General features: G+C 40.6%; 1 protein-coding gene across 14 annotated transcripts in view; it reads left to right on the forward strand.

Annotated features, from left to right (window-relative positions):
- The window catches only part of PTPRD (protein tyrosine phosphatase receptor type D), a 2,106,329-nt gene that overhangs the window by 1,760,294 nt on the left and 320,964 nt on the right, over window positions 1-25,071 (forward strand). For all 14 annotated transcript variants that reach the window (XM_059724729.1, XM_059724732.1, XM_059724733.1 and 11 more), the window contains one exon: window positions 2,082-2,223. In XM_059724729.1, the coding sequence (XP_059580712.1) occupies window positions 2,082-2,223 (142 nt within the window). The remainder of the gene's footprint in view (window positions 1-2,081; window positions 2,224-25,071) is intronic.

Consider the following 25,071-nt stretch of genomic DNA (forward strand, 5'->3'; position numbering starts at 1 on the left):
ATATAAAACAGAAAGTAAGATGCACCTCAGTAGAGCACCAGTTTAAAAGGAGACCATTCATCTTTTCAGACCCGTTCTACAAAGGGCCTGTTCTTTTACTCAAAATTTGACCAATCTGCTTCTCAAGATAGCCTCTTTCCCTTCACAGAGGTCCATTTATCAATTGCACCAACCATGAATCTGTTTTGGTTCCTATCAACAAACAGATTTTCCTTAAAAAAGAGGAGGAAGAGAAAGCTAGTATATAAATGCTGTAACTGTACTCTCCCTTAGAAAGAAAATGTTATTTTCCTGTTGCTAAGGCTCTTAGTCTTAGAAAGGCAAGGGTGTGCATGGGGAGGTAAGCTTTGTGTAGTCTTAGGCCAGAATTTTCAAGGCTGTTCATCAGTGTAGAAGTCTGTGGGACCTCACCTGGTTCAAAAGCAGCTCTACATAAGATCTATTATGAGAGAAGTGAGCAAAGTACAGTGTGTCCTACCCAAACAAACCAAGCTGTTTATTATCTTTTAACCAGAAAAGACAATCCTTTGCTTTTCATAGGTACCTTGCTATTAATTTTTTATCCTTTTATTTTACGTGAAGAAAAGACACATCCTGGCTTTTTCTACTTGTAGTTTGAAATTAAACCACCAGATTTCCAAAACATAACATTTATGTGCAGATACAGCTTTGCATATCTGTTTTTAAGTACTGATGTTTGAACATAAATATTCAAATCTTTACGTGTAAAAATCAATTTTGTTAGACAAACCAAGGGCCTATGGGTTCATGCTTATAATACTTCTCAAAAACTGTGTGTATGAGTTGTCTGTGGCTTAAATATTACGACGTCAGTCAATGAAAGGCTGGCCTGGTAGGCGTATTTTCAGAGATCCAAAGGTTCTGTTCTATTCAAGGACTTAATCCTGGGAGAGAGGGAGAAAGGGGGCTTTGCCTAAGTGGAGTTTGAAGACACCTAGCAGAGGGTACAGCAGCTTCCTTGGTCAAACAAGACTTGTCTGTGTTAATTTAAACCTTCAAGGTTCTGGAATATAGTACTTACTTTCATTACCTGAAAGATATGAATGCATTATTGAATGGTTCTTTGTCGCTGGTCTTCGACAATGCAGTGGTGTTCCTAATAGTTATTCATGCTTACCTGCAATAGCAACAGCCTATAATTGCTGCGAAGCAAAAATTATATAATTTCTGCCCCCAAATGAAATTGTTAGGTGCAAATTTTACCCCTGTCTAAGGACCAATGGCAGTCCCAAATGGTTGGATGATAAATTAAAGTGAATTACGTTTTTGTGTGTCATTAGCTAGAGAGGGTGCATCTGTTGTCTGTGGTAGAGTTTGGTACAGAGTCCACCAGTATCCTGGCTAGTCCCTTTTGTCAACTCTCTGAGAAAAAGGAGGGAGGAAACATCAGCCTTCGCTTGCAGACTAAAGATGTTTTCTAGTGGGAAAATGAAAGTTTCATATGCAAATAATACAATTAAAACACTAAGCACCGTAGTAATTTCAATTATTCTATAAGCTGGACAGTGTTTATTTAATTATATTATCGCCTCATAATTGTTACACATCATGGGCCATATCTACAACTGGCATAGGCAGATGCATCTCCCATGAAGGTGTTGCACATGGCCACAGTGTAAATTAGTGCAGTAAAAATGTAACTTCCCTGCCTAGGAGTCAGAAGTGGGAATCCAACAGGAGAAGGAACCAACAGTAAAATGTGAATGCAGGACATAAGGTAAAGTGGGAAGGGTATAAAATATGCCAGTGCTTTCTTACTCCTTCCTGTTAGATTGTTTTTCTGAATCCTGTTGCTACCTTAACCTCTAAATTATACTAATGTACATACAGTGGATGTCATTGCATGTTCTATTACATGCCCCCTTAACCTAACCTATACCTTCTTTTATGACCAAGATACGTAACCATTTGGCTCTTGAGTTTGCCACCAATGTGCATATCTGGAAAATGGAACCAACTTTGATGTTATGGGTCCCAACAGTTCCATCTGCCTACGCAGGATTAACTGAGAGGTAGGCATTTGTAACAACACCTGTGACAGCTGTTGTTTCCTTCAATAGGTAATAGAATTTGATGATGGATCCGGATCAGTTCTCAGAATACAGCCTCTGCGGACTCCACGAGATGAAGCTATTTATGAATGTGTTGCTTCCAATAGCGTTGGAGAAATAAGTGTGTCCACTAGACTCACTGTTTTACGTGGTAAGTCTTTGTCAAGAGATGACTCTCTCACTTTGTGTCGAAACTCATTCCATTGAAGTATTTTTTTCTATAGCCAGGCAAAGTAAGAATGTCTTGAAGTTCTTTTATGGATGATGTTCTCTTAAGGCTGAAAAATAAGACTTTTCTTGTCTGAAATTTGGATTTTAATTTCTGTTAAATTTTTGAGCATCTAATGGATAATGTCTCTAAACAAGTATGGGGAGGAACTGGACTACAAAAGGAAGCAATAGAAGAAGTCAAAATGGGAGGGCTTCACCTCTGGCAAGTAGGCTGTATCACTTCCTGAATGACAAACATAAAATATTTCATGAATGCAGCTGATTTGCATGTTAATGCTGCCTTGGGCAGCTTTTATTTGCATGATCAGCTTCTAACACAAAAAGTTAGCCAGGCTAACACTGACCTTGGCAAAACTACAGAAATAGTATTTACATAAGAATGGGCTGAATTTACACTTATTTCAAGGTATTGGGCACAGACAGGCTTTTCTTCAACCTCAGACAAGTCTGTCCTCTTGTTCTACATTTTTTCTTAAACAAGCATAGTTGCTGAGTTTCATAAAAGGAAAAACCTACTTTTTAAATCATGTCCAAGTTATTCTACAGTGCTTATGGAGATAGTGCAAGATTTTCATGCCAGTCCCTCCCATAATGTAGTATTCACTCTTTGTTTTGGAATGAGCATCTTTCAAGAGTAGCCCCTAATAAATGATAGTCACCATGTAAACTTATTGCAAGAAGATTGATTGTGTGTGTGTTGATGGTGAAAACATCATCTAATATAGAGCATTTGAAAGATGATCCAACCTGAAAGGATGAAAAAAACCCCAAACCTTTAAAAATGCTATCTCTAGTACTAGCATTATTGCTTCTGGCACAATTAAAAAATTATTCCAAGCTACAGTCAACTCAAATGGGAAGGCTTATAGTTTGCTTTATGTTTTTATAGTAGACGCATTTGTTTTAACTCCCCTGTTTAAGCCCCTCCAAAGTGTAGTCCCTTCCATTGTTATAAATGATACATTGCGTTTTATTTAGATTTTTTAATAAGTTCATTAATTATCTTCATATTAAAACTGAACTTCAAACCACAAAGTAGTATTATATTTAAAAATTCAGTTTCTTAACAAAGAATCAAAAGCCAGTGGGAAAATTCAGAAGGAAAATGCGTTCTTTGCACACAGAGTTTTCTTGAAGGATAGAATACATTAACTAGTGAAATATATTTACAGGACTCTTGGGCCTTTTCACTGAAATGTGTTTGCATGTGTTTTTAAAGATGTAGTTTTAAACCAGCTCTTTTTTCCCCCCTTACATTGTGGTAGAGAGAAACTGAGTTTGTTTCTGTTCCCTTTAAAGTCAATGAAAACATAAATGGGTGCAAGACTGGCCCCAGTGTCAAAACTGCCTGGTTCTAAATTATGGTGGTTCCCTACCCCCATCTGCAATTTGATCTATTTATAGTAAAGTAGATGCAGGCTTTGCTGTGTGTTTCTTTCTAACTCAAATGGTTCAGTGCTACTTCAAAAATAATTCATGCCGTCAACTTACCGCTTATGAACAAACAAACATTACAAACAAGCATATGCGTACACATGAGGGAGAAAAGAAATACTGATTTAAAAAAATCTAATGGAAAGGGAGAGAGAGAGAGAGAGAGAGACTGTAATTCATATTCAGAATGCTTACAGCTTTTGTTTTAGGGTAAAGTGAGATAATGAGATGTTCTGAGCCCAGGACTGAATTAAGACAAAATCCAAAGTTCTAAGCTATAACTGGGAGGAGGCCTTTAAACACACTGATCCATGAGGTGGAAGAGACTTGTAATGGCAGAAAGAATAAGGATGTTCCAGTGTTTCTAATTAGCATGAAATAGCTACAGCAGAGTTAAGACCCACAGGGTGCGTCCAGATGAGCATGCATGTGCCTCTTACAGCATCTCAAAGCCCTTTTAGACGATGCAAGAGGCACATGCAGGAACATAAAAATGTTCCCCACGCTGCAATTTGCAGCGTGGGGGTAAAATTAGACTCCTGGATATCCAGGGGTCCTGCTGGACCCGGATGAGGACTACACAGCCAGCAGAGGAGCCTGCTCAGAGCTGGTACCTTGAACCCAGCTGGAGGTGGCTGGCATTTGGTGCCAGGAGGACATGCTTTGACAGGTCAAAGCAAGCCACCACACTGGGAACATCTTCCAGGTGATACCTGCCCAGATGGCTGGGCAGGGGGCACACATGGTAGTAGTGATGCACAAGGACTGTGTAGTCCCCATCCGGGTCTGGCAGGTGCACAGCAGGTCACAGCCAGGCAGCAGCCCCCACCACCAGACTGCTGGGAACTCTCAGGGCTGCTTCAGCAGTCCAGCTGGCACAAGGGGTAGTGTCCCCATGTACTAATTGGCCAGGTCCTAGAAGCTCCCGAGAGTGAGTAGCCCCGGGCTACTTGCCAGGGCAGCTTTTTGTACTGATGGGGCCAGGCATTAGCTCCCCCTGGCTGCAGATCCGGGAGGAGCCAGGCATGGTTATTTTGCCCCAAGTGGCACAACTTGCACCACACCAAAGTGTTTGAGCTGCTGCAAGTGTACATGCTTGTGCCCTGTGGGTGTATCCACATGTGCATCTACACCTGCAAATGCTCTGGGGTGAGTTTACTTTAGAGTAGTAGAGACACAGTAGCACAGGCAGGTGTCTACACATGTAGGGAAGTGGAAGCAGATTTGCTGGTTGTGGTGGCAGTCTGCTTCTGCCCCTGCTGGCCCTGCACTGGCCCCCTGCAGCAGCCAGGGGAACTCTAGGCTCCCATTGGGTGCCAGCCCAGGGCCTGGCAGGAAGCCCAGGGTCAGGAGACAGCTGTCTCCTCGTGGAGACTGCTCCCTGCCCCTGGGACCTGCCTGCTGCCAGGGCGGGCTCCATCACCGGAGCGCAGGCAGGGAAAATCTCCCACCACTTGCTGCCCAGCTGACCGAGAGCTCCCAGTTGGCTGTCTACATGTGTGCTACTGTGCAGTAAGTAATCGTGAGTAAATTTGCTATTTGTATTTACAGAGAGCAAATTTACTCATGATTAGAGCAAATTACTGTGCAATAAGCATCTGCACTTGTAGACGGTGATGCTTACTGCACAGTAATTTGCTTTAATCTTGAATAATGCGTCTTGTGTAGATGCACCCACAAACACTTTGATTTCTTGTAAGCGGATGTATGGTTTACTGGGGACATAGAACAAACATAGTCCAACATTCAGGGTATTAGCCTGGAACATAGGTGATTGAGATTAAGTACCTCTGTGCTTCCTGTCTGGCCACTTAATGCTAAATATCTGGACCCCTGGGGAGCCCTGATGGGAGCAGTGCATGCTGGATGCCAGCACAGAAGGCTGGACAAGTTGTTGCCAGGCCCCAGGGGCCCAATCTCAGCATCTCAATCAGAGCCCAATCCTGGCATGCAGGGTCTATGAGGGGCTAGTTCCAGGCCACAAGGGCACAATTGTGGTGGGAGGGGGAGGTGCTGGGCTTCTGGGACCCAATCATGGAGTGTGGCATTACCAGGCCCCCATGGTCCAATCCTGGTGTGTGAGGGGTAAGAGAGGGTGGCACTGGACCCCAGGGCCTGATCCTGGCAGGTTTCATGATGCAGAGTATAGATCATGCAGGTATGGGCAGGTGAGAAGATTCCTCTACAGCATAGACACTAGTGGTATTTCTGCAAAAGGAGAGTTTTTCAGGGCCAAGCCTACCCTTCGCTGTCTTAGCTGATGCTTTAGCTTATTCTGTACTCAGACTATAAGATTTTTAACAAATGCCTTTTCAGTTACCATCCTGGTTGTGCTAATATGGTAATTGAGTCTGCAGCTTTATGCCACTGTAAGGAAAATGGAGAAGCACGCTGAAGCAAAGTAGCACAGACCTGAAGTATGTCCTTCCAGTTGTTGCTGTTTGTTCTCTTCTCTCTCACTGTGAAGCAAAGGTAAGGAATTGTAGCCACGTGAGAAGCTGAGTGTAAATGCTGCTCATTTTCCTCATTCAGCAGTGAGCCTTGTGACTCATATTGCTAATCAAAGTGAGAAAAGGAGATTCTTGCCAATATTTTTGCTCAGAGTGATGCTCAGGGAGGGGAGAACAAAGAGGAACAAAATCTATATGTTGATGTGCCTTTGTCACATACCACTTACTATGGTGCATTTTAAAAACTGATTGATCTGATGTCAAGCAATCATTGCCATATATAATAAAAACTGAAATATTTATTTAACAATGTATTATCCCTGGCCATTGATACATTCAGACAAGTATAATTAAGGAGCATGATTTTTATTAGAATGTAAAAAGTGCAGAACACTTTTCAGTTAGTAAAAAAAAAGGGGGGAAATATGCATTGAGTGCGCTTATGCTTTTTTCTTCAGTGAATAGTTCAAGGGCAATGAAAATTAGATTTTGTGATGGGCAACATGTGCTGCCTCGTCTGTGCGATACATCCAGGAAGACCCTCTAGTACTCAAATCCCTGGAAGCCAGACAAATAGAGTGGTACTCTTATTGTGTTGAACATATGAAATGGGATGTTTAACCGCATAGAGCTAATTGAGTATAGAGGACTAGATTTACTTCTTATACTGGTCAGCCCCTAGCAAGTTAAATGTTTAACTGATTAAAAGAAGCTAACTATACACCAGTATAGAAAGCTAACTGGGAAATAGCATATTGATTGACCTTTACCCAATTACTAACTATATTCTATGTGGATAGTGTTTTTAGTCAGTTGGGTCACTAACAGGTGAGAGGCATAGTTAAAAGTTGTGTGTGTGGGGAAAGAGTGCATGGGTTTGTGGTGCCTGCATACATCTGGAGGGCAGTTGTCTATTCCAAACACATATCCTGTTAAGAAAAGTTCGAAGAGTCATAGGAAAAAATATTTCAATTTTTAGTGAGTATACAGCAAACTGTGTAATACCTTGTGACCAGAATTAGAATGTTCATTATAGTCCCATTTTATTAATGCCTCTTTTTTGAAGATGAACACTATTGTCCCTGCTGTGAAAATGGTACTTTGCAGATTATGTTATAAAGTGGTCTCTGCTGGGGAGCCATGCTAGGAACATTAAAGAACAAAGCACAGCTGCTTGACAGTTGCACAAAAGGATTTTATGAAAGAGTGAAACAAAAGGAAAGGTGGCCAATGTACAGATGACTTACCAGCAATTATAGTAGCGAGTGCAGGATACTTGAAATGGCATTTAAAGTAGCAGAATGCTAGAAAAATACAGATAAAACATTATAAACTATTTTGAAAAATTTTATTGTGCTTGCAAATATTTTTAGGGCAAATAGAAACATTGCTCATCCACATAGTATAATTTGAAATGCTAAATGAATTATTGCCCTTTATACAAGAGAGAGAAAATGAAATACATAGCCAGGGCAAGAAACAAAAGCATAAAGTTGAAAAGCACACAATCCTTTTCTTATGGCTAAGTTTTAAATCCCCATGTATTCTCAGTCTTCTTCTAACAAAGGGACTCAAGGTATAACTACTGCTAATAGTTTAGGAATTCTGTTTCTTGTGAAATTGTTAATACTTGGATCAGTAGTATATCAGACTACTGTATAAGACTGCAAGCTAGATGATGTATTCAGGGTCAGGTATTACTTTCAGATGCATCCACGCAACCCTATTGATTTCCTAATTATGTATTAATATTTTATGGATAAAAACGTTAAGGTCTAAATTAATATGTCTAATCGTTTATAGTATAAGTAGAATGGGTCAATAAATAGAATGAATAACATTTATAAATGGTCTAATTAATAGCTTTCTACCAATTATCTCCTTTTTTGTGTGCAAGTAATGCTTTTTTTAGTATTTGCCCCAAATATTGCATGTCTATATTTTTATAAAGATATCTTTATAAATCTTTATAAAGATTTAAGAAAAAATGTTTGCACTCTGTCTCTTTGTCTCCTTCACCTCCATCTTATTTATCTAACCACATTTCAGTTGCTTTCTTTTGTCCTTGTAAAATTAGCCAGTTTTGAGTTTCCTTCTCTTATGTCTATTCATACAGTATATTTTCAACTTTGAAATGTTATTACTGGCAATAAAATATTGCTGTCTAATGTTTACAGAATAAATAAGTACCAAACAGACAAAAATAAAAGATTAATATTGGCTTGAAATCTTTCAGACAGTTAACGTTCCACATTCATTTCTATTTCATAAAAATAAACTTTTGTAGTAGGTGACTGTTTGTAAATAGTTGTCTGGCAGTTGTGAACTGAGTGTTCTAAGAGTAGAAGGAAAAATGATACCATGCAAAGAAATGAGTCCTTTTTAGCATGAAGGACTTCTTACTAAAACATTTTAGCCAAGAATGTACACCTGTTAAATTTTTTCCGACAAGAGCTCAATGACTAATTTCAGCATGAAAAGCTGATCCCAGTCTGAGTGGTCCCATAGGAGTATCTAATAATTGTTTATAGTCATGTAGGCATTGTAGAAAAGAAGTATCTATCCCTGCTCTTAATAGAAGATAAATTAAGCTATTCTGAGCAGGGGGGAAAAAATGATCATTGTTAAATTTCGTGTTTTTTTTTTCCAGTGTATTTTCATTTATTGATGTTTGAGGATCTCCTCATTTGTTCTAGACCAGTGGTGCTCAAACTTATTGCCCATGGGCAAGATGGGCAGTGCCCAGTAATTCCACAGGCCAGATTCTGCCAGTGAGCCCAAACTGGCACATGATGTGGGTGCAGCATGGCTTGATCCAGCTGCATGGAGGTGGGGCAGGAAGCAGCCAAGCCCCGGTCCAGCCAAATGAGGTGAGAGGGTGTGGCCTGGCTCCAGTCTGGCTACATGGTCAGCGGTTTGGCCTAGCACTGTGATCTGGTTGCCTGGGGTTTGGGAATTTGGCAATGGGGGAGAGGTGGCAGCATTAATTGCCACTAGTCTTCCAACACCAAATTTCTCAACCTGTAGAGAGCACCATAGGCTGGATGCTATGGCTCCATGAGCCAGATATGGCTCATGGGCAGGGTTGACCACCCCTTTTCTAGACAGTGCTCCCACGGTGGTACTGTGCATTCTGAAAAACATTCAGCATATAAACTGGGTCGAGTAACTGTGTGGAAGAAAAAACAGGGGTAGAGCTGGGGGAGGGAATCACTAATAAAACCTCCTTCCTGAAAGTATGGCTGGGTCTAAGTCACCAGTTAGAATCAGTTTTACTTTAAGACTGAGCCATTAGGTCTCCAAAGAACCATGAAATACTGTGTGCAATAGCGGGAAAAGGGGAAAGGAATTTTCTCAGCCTTTAGAGGACCCGATCAGTGAAAAATCCCTCTGTTCTGACTTTCACTGATTGGCACTTTTGATGCTCTCAACAGAGAGTCAGAGAATTAAATAGGTGGACAACTGATTTCTATTCTGTACCTGTTCTGTAGATAAGTAGAGGTTTTCAGTCATTTTTGCTGTTGTTTTTACATTTTACACTAATTATTTTACACAAAAATTATCTGCGTGTAAATAAATAAAAAAGATGGCATTTGTTTAGTGACTACTTGAATGTGAGGCGTTCTGTTTAAGCAAAATTACAGTTGAAGGTTTCAGTTGTTATATAGTTACTTCATCTGTTAAGTGAATGAAGCATTCATTTATTTTTAATTGAGGAGTGTAATAATTAAAGATGGCTTAAGATGCAGAAAGCTCACGTTATGACAGAAGTCCCTAAACTGCAACCCCTTATTCCTGTGACTAATCCTCATGCACACACATAGCCCTTTGTGTTGATTCAGAGTCCCATTAGTACAGTATCACGGTTTAAGATTATACAGGCTTCCATAATCCACTGTCATAAAACTGTTGTCTTCATTGAAGCCAAATGTCATTGCAATATGTGTATGCTATCTTACTATATGAATAAGCTATTCAAAATGTATGGTGGATAATACACTTATAACTTTCCCCTTTATTTCTGCAAAACTATACTAGTTACCTATGGCTTCAATTCATTGTGGAATTTAAATACAAGCAATTGACCCATCTATCTACTTATATGTGCATATATATATATATACAGTAAATTATCCCCATGCTATTTTAATATAAAAATATTTTTTCATGGTTGCCAAACATGAACACTGTACAGTTTGAAGTGTTCTTCCAGAGATTGTTTTCTTAAGAACTCTTTCATAAAGCTGTTCATAGAATGGTGTGTTTTAAAAAATATTATTACCTTAATAATTATCCCTCTAAGGATAAGTTTTCAAATAGTTCATCATTTGACTTTTTATGTTTGTGGGTATTTGATTTAGGATGAAATGGAGCTTAGTGGTGTTAGTAACCTGATATAATCCAGTTTAATTATTACTGCAAAAAATGGACATATAAGATGTATAGCAAAGGATAATAAAGCCAAGTCAGTTTCTAGAAGAAGGTGTTCATACAGTAGATCAACCCACAGCTTTTCAGGCTAGCGGTTTCTGAGAACACTAATGTCTCATCAAGTACACCATTAGGCTGACAGGAAGGTTTGTTGAAATGTAGGACGTGTTTGACATTAAAGTACTGAAGTGACAGCAAAATTAAATCCATTTTTAATGCTATATGCACTCATCTTGAAAGTAAAAAGAAACCCCCCCACAAACCCTGTGGATTACATCATGGAGGAAGTGGAAACACTTTTTCACATATATCTGGAAAAATAATTTTTCAGAAATTAAATATTAACTTACATATTCACTTTGTTTATTTAACAGGTAAAGGTTTATAAAATATGCTACATTTTTGCAATTGTCCTGTTCTGTAGGGCTTCATTGTACAGCACAGTTAAACAAGTACATAAAATACATACTAATACACAGGTACTAAAATAACTTGACTCTCAGTAGATTTCACTAAGCAAATTGATTTTTAATAGTAAAATATTAGGATTTTTAGGGATGGGGATATGGCATTTCTGAGAGCGAGTGATAGATATTAACGGACGCACCAAAAGTAAAAAGATGTATTTGTGCTCCTGTGTTAAGAGAATCAAACAACTAGGATTAAAGCAGCCTACCAAAAAACGTTTTTTATGAATAATGCAGGGTTTATGCATGGTATTAGATCTTATTATGATTGATATTATTTCAGGTATTGCTATGCCTGCTGTAAACTGACATCAAGTGCTGCAGCTGACTTACTGCTGTTCCATTAATCTTTGTTGCAAAGATGCATTAATAAAGTCACCACTCACTCAATAGCAAATGGAATTCCCTCATCTTCACTTACAAACAGATAAATCATCTTGTGCAAAATTTCACTGACTTAAATTATTCCATTAGAATGATTTACTATAAAACTACTACAAAGGGCCTGCTAGGAAATAAAATGTTGCCTAGTAATAGTAGCATTTTGCTACATTTCTATTTCAAAAGCGTCTTGTGAAGCACAGCATTAGTGAATGCATGCAGCAACAACAAAACAGAATAATGATGGTAGATTTTCAAGTGGAAGCATTTCAATAAGCTTTTTAGACAAATTCAAACTAATGGCACTGATTAGAGCCAGGTGCTGTGTAAGCGCTGCCAATGCACCTGAATCCTGACTCACAATACTCCTGCTATTCTTGTCTTGGACCACATTTAAAGAAGCATTACCAATTGTACTTAAATGAATTATTTTAAGCAGTAATTAAAGAGAGATAGTAAAAGGGAGAATGCCAAGTGTTTAGGTCTCACAAATCTCTTTACCAACAATTAGTTTAACCTTCCATGTATGAAGATGAAGTATCCTTCATCCTTCCGTCTCTAGTCACAGTAATGGAAAAGGCCTTTTTGTGACAAGGAGAGGTCCAATTAATTTTTCTTGGTGTTTTAAAGCCATATTTTGTTTCCCATTTTTTCTCACATTTTCCATAAAGGACCATTCTCTGCTGTAGGAAGACTAGGTGAAACATTCTGTAAAGTTTGTGGTACTATTCTTTGAATTGACTGGCAGGGATAAGGGATGCTTTCTTTTTCACAAGCTGAAATCTGTAGTGTGTCCAGCCAGGGACCATGCTCAGAAAACAAATTTGTCTCCAATAGATTCCAGTGTTCATCACTGTCACACTGTCATGTTTTCATCAGGTTTACTCTAAAATTTATTTTAATAAAATATATCATCTCGTTTTAAATGGCATTGTCTTCTCTACTCAAAAGATAAACAAATCTGTCTGTGCAACCTCTGTCTTGGCATTCATGCACAGATTTATTTGGTTATGACTCTAGAGATAAGGAGGAAGACTATCTGGGGAATCCTCTTCATTATACCTGCAACAAAATGACTTTCAGGGAAAGTAAATCAGAAGGCTGAAAAGTTGCCAGGATTTTTTTTTTTCCAAAGAGGGGCTGTCACTTGTAACTTGATTTATTGCAATAAAATGAATAAGATGAGGGCAGCTATGGAGAAATCATTAGTAAACTTAGAAACAAAACATTTTTTTTGTTTGTTTTAGCATATTTTGTTTCAAATCACACAAGGGTATTGCAGGCAGAAGACCTGATTAAAAACAAATTAAAATCAGGGGAAAGATTCCCATTGGTTTTGTCAGACTTCAGGGCTAGGGACAGACATTACACATGAACCAGTTTAAGTGATCAGAAACTGGTTTAAATGTGTAACAGAACAGATGTTCAGTGCACATAAACCAGTTTCAAAATGGCTGAAACTAGCTTGAGATAAACCTGGTTGAATGTAGCATCAGACTTAACTGATTTGCTCAAACCAGTTTATGTCTGTCCCAGAACCCTTCCTGGTTTAAGTTAACCCAGGATCCTTCAGCATCCCAGATGCTTTGCAATGCTGGGCAGGCTTCTGCTCTCTGTTCCAGCCCAGCAGGGCTGGCCCCTCCCCTCTGCTCCCTGACTGCAACTGCAACAGAGACTGCAGGTACAGGGCATCTGCCTGGCTTCCTCCTGTTCCCCCTGCCCTTCCCCTCACCACTCCCTGCTCAAGCAGCAATTCCCCGCTCCCCTCTGCCTTACACAGACACCTTTCAGCATTGGCTAGCATACCACATGCTGGCTACAGTCCGGTCCATGCTGTGGGAGATGGAATAAAGGCAGACAGGGCAGTGTTGGTTTAGGGCTATTTGGAGGTAATCAACAGGTAGGTGATAATGTCCCTCCTTTGAAAAAGATATTTAAGAAGAGCTAGAACTAATGAGAGATCGTTTTGTTTTTCTGATGGGCTGATAAATGCTCCCTGTGTAACTCCCTGCTGTGTAAGTAAATGCTGTGTAAATCCCTGTTGGCTCCCTTGCTGACTGGTGAGGGGAGGGGTCCCTCCTTAATCAGAGCATCCTGTTGGGGCCTGGCCATGCCCCCTTCAACTCAGCATTGTGAAAAGGAAGGGAGGGCTGCTCTAGTGCACCCCCCCCCCCCCGGCTTCTAGGCTGAGCCACTGCAGGCATATGCCTGCATTTTTTCAGTCTAGAGTGGATGTTTGTTAAGAATGTGCGAAATGAATCATATTCAATTTGGGTTCAGCCCGAACCGGGGAAAGTGATTCAGTTCATTGATTTGGATCACTGTCCTGATTCAATTTGGCTGAATCCAAGTCTGAAGATTTGATGCTGATTTGGAGAATCATCGATTTGGCCATATGTCTTTTCTACATACCTTTAGGTACTAGGCATGGTTTGTGAATGCTGCGATGGTGGGGCGGATGGAGCATCCCACAGGAGAGTGGGTGGGCCCTCCGCATGCTTAGTGGCGAATCCTGAAGTGGACCAGAAATACTTCTGATTCACTTCTGGGTCTGCCGATCAGAATGTGGGGGGTCCTGCTCCATGCCCCTCCCCCGGCTCAGCGATCAGCCGTGGGGGGGAACCCTGGGTGCCCCACCAGACCCAGGAGGCACCCATTGCAAAGCCGGGGGATGGGGGGGTCCCCTGCTGTACCCAGAAGTGAACCAGAAGTGCTTCTAGTCCATTTTCAGGTCTGCTGTTGACCACGCTGGAGATTCCCCTGTGCTCCTGTGGGATGCTTCATCCACCCCAGCATCTCAGCATTCACACGTCCCCTGGTACCTTGAGGTAGGTAGCAAAAACATTTAAAGCTGTGTCTATGTCCGAATCTTTCTGAATCTCTCCGAATCAATTCGGAGGGTTCTGATTTGATTCAGAGAGATTAAAGGGTCACCTTATTCAATTCGGAGATTTGGCCACCTAATAAGTTTTGCACAGCCCTAATGTCTGTACAGTTACAAGCTGATTCAGCCTAGGCAGGTTGGACTAACTTGCAAAGATTGAATAAATTCAGGCTCAGGGTTTTTGAATGTCTGTCCCTAGCCCAGGTGAGACCTGACAGAGCTCAATAATTGTGAGTACCACAGCCACAAATAAGGAACAAAGCAAAAAAAAACTCTAAAGCAGTGGTTCCCAATCTGTGGTATGCAGAAAACCTGCAAGTGGTATGTGTTAGCAGATTTATTATAATTGCTTTATATGACAAAATTTGCTGCTAGTACTTAAGGTTTCATAGTTTCATAGTAGGTAGGGTTGGAAGGTTCCTGAGCAGATCATCAAGTCCGACCCCCCTGCCATGGGCAAGAAAGAATGCTGGGGTCAGATGACCCCGGCTAGGTGATTATCTAGCCTCCTTTTGAAGACCTCCAGGGTAGGAGCAAGCACCACTTCCATTGCAAGTTGGTTCCACATCCTAGCCACCCTGACTGTAAAGTAGTGCCTCCTGATATCTAGCCTGAATCTACTCTCGGTCAACTTATAGCCATTATTCCTCGTTACTCCCGGTAGTGCTCGGGGGAGCAGGGATTCTCCCATAGCCTGCTGGTCCCCCTTGGCCAGTATATAGACAGCCACCAGATCCCCTCTAGGCCTTCTCTTGTGGAGGCTGAACAGGTTCAGGTCCTGTAGCCTCCGCTCGTAGGGTCTGCCTTGTTGCCCTTCGATCATGGAAGTGGCCCTCCTCTGGACCCTCTCGATGCTGTCCACATCCCTCCTGAAGTGCGGCACCCAGAACTGGATGCAGTACTCCAACTGTGGCCTGACCAGTGTCGCATAGAGGGGGAGGATCACCTCCTTGGACCTGCTCGTGATGCATCTGTGGATGCATGACAAGGTGCGGTTAGCCTTCCTGACCGCGTCCCCACATTGGCAGCCCATGTTCATTTTGGAATTGATAATGACACCAAGATCCTTTTCTGCCTCTGTGCTGATTAGAAGGGAGCTCCTCAGCGTGTAGGTCTGCTGCTGGTTCTTCCTCCCCAGGTGCAGTACCTTGTACTTGTCAGTATTGAATCCCATCCTGTTCTCATCTGCCCACCCCTATAACCTGTCTAGATCTAGTTGCAGCCTGGCCCACTCCTCCAGCGTGCCCACTTCTCCCCACATTTTAGTGTCATCCATGAATTTGAACAAGGTGCTTTTCACCCCCTCGTCCAAGTCGCTGATGAAGATGTTGAACAGTGCGGGCCCAAGGACCAAGCCCTGTGGGACCCCACTGCCCATACCCCTCTAGGTCAAAGAAGACCCATCCACCACCACTCTTTGGGTGCATCCCTCCAGCCAATTTGCGACCAATCGGACTGTGTAGGCATCGACGCCACAGTCACTTATTTTCTTAATGAGAATGGGGTGAGAGACGATGTTGAAGGCCTTCCTAAGTCCAGAAAGTCTACGTCTACTGTGACACCTGCATCCAAGGATTTTGTGACCTGGTTGAACAGAAAAATTTGCTGGTGGTACTTAAGGTTGTATCATTTTAAATTGGCGGTGTGCAGTCTGTCAGAATTTGGGAACTGCCCTGGAGTCATTTAAAAAAAAAATCTGGGCATCTAAATTTAGATACGTCAATAAGAAGCCTGATTCTCTGCTGACCATATTTCCTTCCCATTAATTTGAGGAGAGTACTTGGGTCATGTATTTAGATTCTGAAACATGGGTGAGTGCCTAATAAATAAATTGAGCGATATTTATTTATTTAATAGCTAGTTCTTAATAGATCGTTAATATTAAGTTACTAGGTAAATGGTTAGGTAGCTAAAAGGTAGCCAAACTTTCATGCGAATGTAGTAGGAGATGCTAGATGATGAGTCCCTTTGAAAATCAGATCACTTGTTTCAACACATTAGTTAGATGTAGGAGCCGACCTGTAAATACCTCTTCTTTAAAGTCTTGTCTTTAGTGTGTCGATAATGATAACACTAAGTTTATCTGGGTAACTGATAGAAGAATACTTGACAAAGTTTTTTTTATGTTTGTCATAAGAATCTCCAATTTTGCAGTTCTAGAAAAAGTAGGAGTATGTGTGTGTGATGCATGTACAAAAGGGTGTTCTTTAGCAAGTGAGCCAAAGAAACAGGTGGTGTTTGGGTTATGTATTACTACTTTAATTGCCTCATTTACGGAAAATTGACTTTTATTGTATAAAAAGAGAATGAGGATTGGGGAAGGCAGAAATATGTAAAAGTTGTTTTGAGAATGGATTCTTAGCCTAAATCTGCAAGTAAGGTAGGACTAGGAAACTGACTAGTGGGTTTATAACCGATTTTTATCCAAATTACAGGGAGGAACAGCAATAAAGCTTGAGGCTGAGAATTAGTAAGGACAACCTAGCTTTCACTTCAGCTCTTAATATAGATTGCTTTGAGGTCAGAGAGGTAGACTGTTCATTTATTCTCTTTTGTAGGAATGAGACAGTGGTTTGTTTGTTATACATTAGTATAACATGGTTATAGTCAACTATGTTAATTGAAAGAAAGGTATAGACAAGAGGTCCAAAGGCAAATTCTATTCCAAATTCTGGAGTGCTTTTAATGAAACTGGGAAAGTATCACCAGTCAATACCATTCAAAAAAGTACTTGCAAAGAAATGAGCCACTAATAATCATATGGTTAACTTAAAAAAACATGAGGTTGCTTTAAAAAAAAATCCAAATGTCGCATCTTTTTTTTTTTTATGGAGCATTTGGAACTTTAGGGCTCATGTTCAGTATTTTTCTCTTCAATGACAGATTAAAAACTTTAATGAAAACTGAGATTCTATTGTAATCACCAAACTCCAGGAGTGGGAGTTTTAAGAAGACTATCAAATACCAAGAGATCGCAGTAAAACCTTGAGAATATGAAGTATTTGTGTAGTCTGCTGGAACATGCTTTTTTTTTTGTTTTGCAATACTAACAGAAGAATGTTTAAAAATTGAAAGCATGGTTATTTCTGAAACAATGGAATTCATTTTTAAGTTGAAGAAATTTATTGAAAGACTGTCATTTTATTTTAAATGCTTTAAATTATATTATTCTTACTACTCACTGCCTGCTTTAAACAGTGAAATGACTGTCATTCATTAAATAATTAATGCAACTGTTAGGAGCCCCAATGATATTGCTAAATCTTTGTACACAGCCTGCATTTTTAATACAAACTGGCGTAAGTCATTCTGTATTTCTTGAGCTTTTAGATGTTTCAGCTAGTGTGATCTTCATGCAAACTTTAAAAGTGCAAAGTGTTTTGTTTTGCTTTGCACAAGTATTATTTAACTAGTATCAAAGAACATGATACTTTAGGGTTTTTTTAATCCAAGCCTAGTCCTAATGATTATTGGAGGGAGAGTGCTGGTGGATGAGACAAGAAGTTAACAGCTAGTTTGTGAAACAGTTTCCTTTCACTGTCTCCCTTGAGGATGAGTTCGTGGAAGCCTAGCAGATTACATTTTTGGAATGATGGCTTTAAGTTCTTTAGTCAAATTAATCTACTAAAGCGGATGTACAAGGCTCCTCACCTTGGTACTTGGCTGGACGATTCTTTATTATGTTGACAATTTAATTGTATGTAAAAAGAAATGGCAATTTGAAATCAAGCCATTAAATGGGACAACCCACCAGTGTTCCCTCTAAGTTGTGTGGCATGAGTGCACCTTCATTGCTGCACACGCCACGCAGCCTAGAGGAAACACTGCACCCCACGGATTTTAAACTTAGCATAAGACAGACAGACAGACAAAAATAAATTAAGTCCAGGGGAAAGGCATTATTACTAAAACAGAAATAGATGCATCATTAGCTCAGTCTAACTAGTTATTTTCTTTTGAGTATTTCATATAGTAAACTGGCCTTTACAGACATAATGGCTGCTTGCAGATGTAAAAAAACACAAAACAAAACCTGTGCCCCTGCACCAAGCTCGGTGCATGCACAGAAGAAGTATTACATTAGTCTGACCTAGCTTACCCAATGTCTATATGGATTGCATGCTTCAACAGGGTTTTTTGTCACTTTTATCTAATAGGTGATTTAATCATTTTTAGATAAAAGGGACAAAAAGACCCACTGAAGTGTGTGATCTATACAGACACTGGGGAGCCAAGTCAAACTAATACACTTCCTGTTCCAGTAAAGCATTATTTTGCAGGTGGGGGGAGGGGGTTACATCTGTTAGCAGCCAGCATTTTTTTTCCTTCTGATTAATGGTGCACATGTTTCAGAACATATATTAAGCATAGTGCACAAATTACTTTCACTCTATATGATGCAACAGGTCCCAGCTGAAACCAGCACTGTTCAGAGGCCTTAACAGGACAGAGGACAGATCCCTGTCCCTCTGACCTTTGGAGACCCAAGTACCTAGGGCAGGGACCAGCCCCAGGTGAAACATAAAGGTAAAATTGCAGCAACTTCTCCTTTAGTTGTTCATTTCAGCACAGCTAACCCCTCTAGGCATGAGGCTACCAAATAAGTCTGCTCTTTCATGAAAAAGAAGCCCTGCTCCTCTAGGCTCACCACAATCATAGTAGGAGCCCACTTTACAGTTTTAATTTCATTCCCTGTCTTCATCATTCTCTTCCTACCGGAGGTAAGAACACCAAGACAATGCAGTCAGCAGATTTCAAATGATGACATTTACACTTCCTATTGTTGGCATGGCCATGCCTATTATTATTATAATTACTGTTATGCTGTCATGCTTCCAGCATACCCAACACTACATTGAGCATTGAGTATATTGAACTAAGTTACAGCTACAAAATATATCCAATAGACTTGCAAACCAGACAACCATTCCCCCATTCATGTTATACTATTGTATAAACAGAAACCCAGATAGAGCCTGTATTAGTCTACCTTGTCTCTCCAGGTTACTTAACCCATCTCATCCCCAGAACTGACAAAAAACATTCATTTGTCATCAACTTTCAAATCAAAGGGATACCTCAAGAAAGACATTTCTTTCTAATTGATTCTCTTGACAAAAGAAACAGTACTCACTAACACAGAAAATATGCATATTTATAGAGCAGCACAGATTAAATGAGTCCAGTGATCTCTTTTAATGAAATACTCTAGTTTTGTCACCTTGGAACTTCTCAGCAAAGCTGTTGATACTTACCTAGAAACTTACCTTCTCACTGTCCTCCATAAGACTTTCACAGACCATCTCAGGTTCAGCCAGCTACACTTGAAAGCTAAATTTTAGATGACATCTCAAGACTGAGGATATCACAATTCAGTCACTGTCTTGTAGAGACCATCAGTTCAGTACAACTGTGATCAGGGACTTTCAAGCTCCCAAGCATTCTGATTTGAACACAGAATCTCCTGGTCTTCAACAAATTCTAAAACCTGCCACAGGAAAACAATATTCTACCTACAAGACTAAGAGTCAAGGACCTGATGAATCATTATTGTTCTATGCTGGATTCAGTCTTAAGTATTCTGACTTCCAAGTGAACCCTACCTCTCATTACACACAAAAAGTTTCTTTGGATTTTGATCATCCAAAATCATGTAGTGAGAAAGAGGTAAGAATTCAATGATGGATCTTAATTAATTTCTCAGAGCCAGTGCTAAGGCTGTAATAAAGATGAAGAGAACCATTCTATTTGCTTTCATTGAAGATGGTTAACCCTAAGGATCCATCCAGGATTCTAAACTGCTTCATAATCCATTTTGCATTAGGACTCGGCATCAGGCACTGTTAACATTTGCTGTCTTACTTCATGGAAGAGAACACACAGGTTTTTGGAACCTTCTCAAATAACATGAAATCTGCTCTACCTAATGGCTGCCAACCAACAGCTTACCTGGATTCCTGAAATATTCCTTTGTTCATCAAGAAGTCCTGAATTGTCAAATGAAGTCATGAAACATGACTTGTAAAACATGATATGCCATCTCTGACTTGTAAAAGAGTGGTGAATATCTGGTGCCACTCCTGAGTGAAATAATCAGTGCATTATTCATGGTTAGAATCTCCCCTTTCTTCCCCACTTATGTACCACTGACACTGAAGAAATACATCCTGGTCACCTCGATTCTGGCAAAGTGCCACTATTTATCAAGCTTCCCATTCCTGAGCAAGTTGAAAGAGGAGCTAACTAAAAAGGGCAGCTTAAAAGCTTATCTAACAGAGCCAACATTCTAGACCTGGCTAGTCTGAAGAAGGCCAGAACATGGCGCTGAAGGCAGACAGACATTCAGTCTCATCATTCTAAATGTTTCTGCAGCTTTTGATGCTGTTGACTATGATTTGAATGAAAGGAAGGAGGAGGCCCCAAATGATGTGCTAAAATGGTTAAATGTTTTTGGAGGGATGTATGTAAGGAGCAGTAAGGGAAAACAGTACCTGCACCACTAAACACCCTCCTGTGGAATCCAAAGGGACAACGCTCTCTCCTCTCCTTTTCAACATCTGCTTTAGTGTAAGCTGAATTGTTAGATATGAAGCCAATTTTCAGAACCATATAAATGACAGACAGCTCTGTCTTCATCACAGATAGCCAAAGCTCTAATGCCAAGATGGCTCACTGCTACAATAATATCAGCTCATGAAGAAGAGTAGGTCTTCTGTAGCTGGATTGAAGCAAGACAGCAATATTGTTGGTGGGCAGAGGAAAATATGTTGAAAAATTTACAGCCACAGTGCAGTCTCTTATTTTGAAGGCATGCAGCCACAATAGGTTAATTTAGTCTGTAGTTTAGGATTCCTTGCTGGTGCTAACCTTTCACTTAATAGCATTAGTAGGTTATGTTTTGCATCATCTGGCTGGTCAGAAGTCTTTCTCTCATTCTGGCCTATCTTATTTATTCCTTTCAAAACTCTCAGCTGGACTATAGCAATGAAACATACCTGTGAATAAAACCTTTGTCTTCTAGAAAACTCCCAATAGTATGGAATGTTACAATGCCTCCCTCTCACAATTCAAGCAACCATGAGCACATTACATTTTTATTCTGCTCTCTGTGTTGGCTTCCCATAAATTTTGAATCAAGGTTAGTTCTTGGTCCTTATCTTCAAAAGCTCTATGGAGTGGGCCCTGGATAACATAGTTACCAAGCTGAGTACCACAGTTGACAATGGTGTTCCTCTGGCACATTAGCACAGCAGATCTCATTTGAGTAAGGGATGCAACTGTCCAAGTTGAAAGACTCATTATCTTGACCTGCCTTCTTAGACATAGTATAAGAACATACAATAAAAAGTCCTACCAGCACAAAGCATTCCGCTCCTTGTGCTGTTTCTCTTGGCAAGAGTATATGAAAGCAAGATGCACAGGAAGGCACCCAGATGCTCCCTTCATAATTTTGATAAGAACTTATATAGAATAGAATACTTAATAGACTGAATACATCATAAACACATTAAATAGAGGCTTATTTTTACTCACAGATGGGCTTGAGCATTGAAGTGTCTTGTAAAATCAGTCACTGAATTTACAAGATTAAAGAAGGCCAGATCAAAACGGTAGCTGACTTTACAGGATATGCAGTAATGAGGCAAAGTTTTAGTATGGTATTGGGCTTTTTAATTAAACTACCCAATTGACCAAAGTTGCTGATCTGTATATTATCTTCTTCTATAGCAGCATTACATATTTCTGCAATTTCTTTGTATTTTTACTTTCTCTTCTCCTTTTTCTCATCAACATAAATTGACTAATCTGTATATTTATTATGAATTATAGGATTATGAGCAAAATTTATAAGAAAATTCTACTGAACGCATCAATAACATAAGAACATTATGTAAACATTATGATTTTTTTTTTTTTTGCCAACTGATGTCAGCAACATTTGTAAAGTGTAGAATATATTTGAAGACAGAATTTTTGTCTTGATTTTAAATTTCTGGGTCAGTATTTTAATAATGTATTCAGAGATGACATTAATAATCTGATGATTTATGGGAATGATGATGAATGAGGATTTTAAAGGAGGCAACATATTGCCAATCCACTGTGAAAAACTCATTTGCATGGACTAATGGAAATATAAATGCACAATTGGTTGTTTGCCCTTTAAGTAAGAGTCATTGTGGGTACATGTTTTTAGACAACCTTTTGCAGATCGCTTCCATTAAATATTGCAGACCATTGTTTATTTTTGTATTGAATGGCAGATGTTGAGAAATGTTTTCTCTCACTCTGCTTTCATAATTCCCCTCAAAGTGAGTGCAAGTTAGATACATGCATTGGGAGTAGAGTACAACCTATACTCTTCCATGTTAGTAGTGCTAGCTTTCAATGCTTTCTGGAGTTCTCAGCTTCAGTGATTAAAATGAATAGGAGAAGTCTGAGATTCTGTTCAGAAGCTCCTCCAAACCTCTTTTACTAAGCTTTGCCTACATTAGTTAAAATGTTAGTCTTCGTATTGGGTTTCAGTAGTGGATGAAGCAGAAATGGTACTGAAGATAGGAACAATAAATCTGCAGCAGACTTAACCTTGTTCAGCCCCATTTCTGCTACACCCAGAACTGACAATGGGGCCCCCTCTACACATTACAGATCTCATGCAATTAACTGGTTAATTGTGCTGTTACATTAAGACCAGCTACATATACAAAGTAGCTATGACATGGTAAAAAGCTCAAACCAGCTAGAAAGTTAGACTTTGAAAATGTGTACTAACTTTATAGCTGGTTGCTATTGAGCTTTAATTTGCACCTGCAGCAGGGTCTCTTCTGTGGCTGGGGGCCCATCAGCTGACAAGGCTCACATCCACAGGTGTGCATCGTGCTCAGTGTAAAACCCCATGGGATCGCAGGCCACGCATATCTGGAACTGAGTCCCCACAGCTGCTGGGGCTCTCAGCTCCAGCTGCAAGGACTGGGATCCCCATCAGTTGCAGGACTCTCAGACTTGGCTGCACATGGCCCAGTTGGCTGGGAACCCCCTCAGCAAAGGGGGCTCTCAGCCATTGGAGCCTGCTTGTTGCAGGTGCAGTGGGAGCATAGCATGGCAGGAGGCACGATTGTGTGGATCACACATTAGATCAAATCACACCTTTACCTGCACAGTAGAGTGGGTCTTGGTGTCAGCAATGATTGACGTTTATTGAATAGACAGGACTTCAGTGCTCAGGTTTACATTCCTGTGCCAGAACATTATCAAGGATGAAGGCCATATGTCAAGCAACTGACAACAGTCAGGGGAATAGAAGACTGTGAACTGAGTGATGGTGACCAGCCTTGCAGTCTATGAGGGTGCTCTTCTATTCATCAAAAATACGAACTGTTAGCCAGTCAGAATCCCAGAAAGGCAAGCAGACAGTGTGAGGTAAGGATGAAGAGAAATTTATTTCTGCCATTTGAGTCTGGTTGAATGCTAGCTACTCATCATTAATATTAATTGACTGTATTCTCTAGATATTATGAGTGAAGGATTATGGATACTATAGTTAAAGTATTCACTTTGTCCTTCTAAATATTTATTATTTGCTCTTAGGTGATTATTTTAAAAGTTATAATAGTTCTGAGTAGCTAGCATCTAGATGGATACAAATTCCAATACAGGACATAATTTGTATTTTTTTACCCTCCCTGAGGCAACCTTTGTTATTAAGTAGACTTATAGTAGTGTGTCTGTCAGCTGGCATAACATCAGTGGACCCTTACATACCTTACAATTACACTTTTGCTGTTCAATAGAAATCCCTTTTTTTAAGTATTGTATGTAATCTGAGTTAAATAATTGCTTGCAGCTTGGTAAGCAAAATGTTCTGTAGGATCTTCATGCAAAAAATCCTTCTGTATCTCCTTCCATTTTGCATATGCTAGGGCTAACATTTTCAAATTGTGGGTGGCTAAAATTAAATATGATGGAGCAGGGAAAGTAGTGGCAGGAGCAGTTGGCCCCTTGCCCTCTGCCTCCCCCTCTATGTCTTCCAGCTTTTAGTCTGCCCTCTACCCCCACAGCATCTGTCCCTATCCTGCAGCTTCTGCTCCCTTTCAGCCTCTGTCTCCTGCCTGTTCCTCACAGCCTTTGTACCCTTCCCCTCCTTTCCCCCCACAGCCTCTGTCCCCTTCTCCCCACCCTTCTTACTTTCAGATATGGCTCCAACTCCCAGGGCATGGAGCACGTGGAAGTGTGTGGCTCCTGCCTGGCCATGCAGCTGTGTGCCAGAGCTGGAGTTGTGCTACTACTGGGAACAGCTGGGCCTGGGACAGAGTTTCCATGTGCTCTGCACCCTGGGAGGGAATGGAGTCAGAGACAGAGCTACAAAGACTGCGGCGCTGGTGTCATCAGGAAGGCTTTGGCTTTCATGACCACAGCCCGCTCTTTGGCGAGAGAGGCAGCGAGCTGCTGGGAAGAGATGGTCTCCACCTCTCTCCCCTAGGGAGGAGGCTCTTCTCAGCCAGACTGGCTGACCTGCTCCACCGGGCTTTAAACTAAGCCCGCTGGAGGACGGGGGGACTACCGCCACTGCTGGCCCGCTGAACAATCCTTGCAAAGCCAGTGGATCACGGCACTCAAGGGAGCCCACCCCAGCCCCAGCCCTGGTAAAATCTGTGGGTAAGGAAGGAGCGCCCCAGGGGGCACTTGCCTGCCTGTACACAAATGCCAGGAGCTTGGGGAAT

This window comes from Alligator mississippiensis, chromosome 3 (genome assembly GCF_030867095.1).
Source record: "Alligator mississippiensis isolate rAllMis1 chromosome 3, rAllMis1, whole genome shotgun sequence".
Classification (NCBI taxonomy): domain Eukaryota; kingdom Metazoa; phylum Chordata; order Crocodylia; family Alligatoridae; genus Alligator; species Alligator mississippiensis.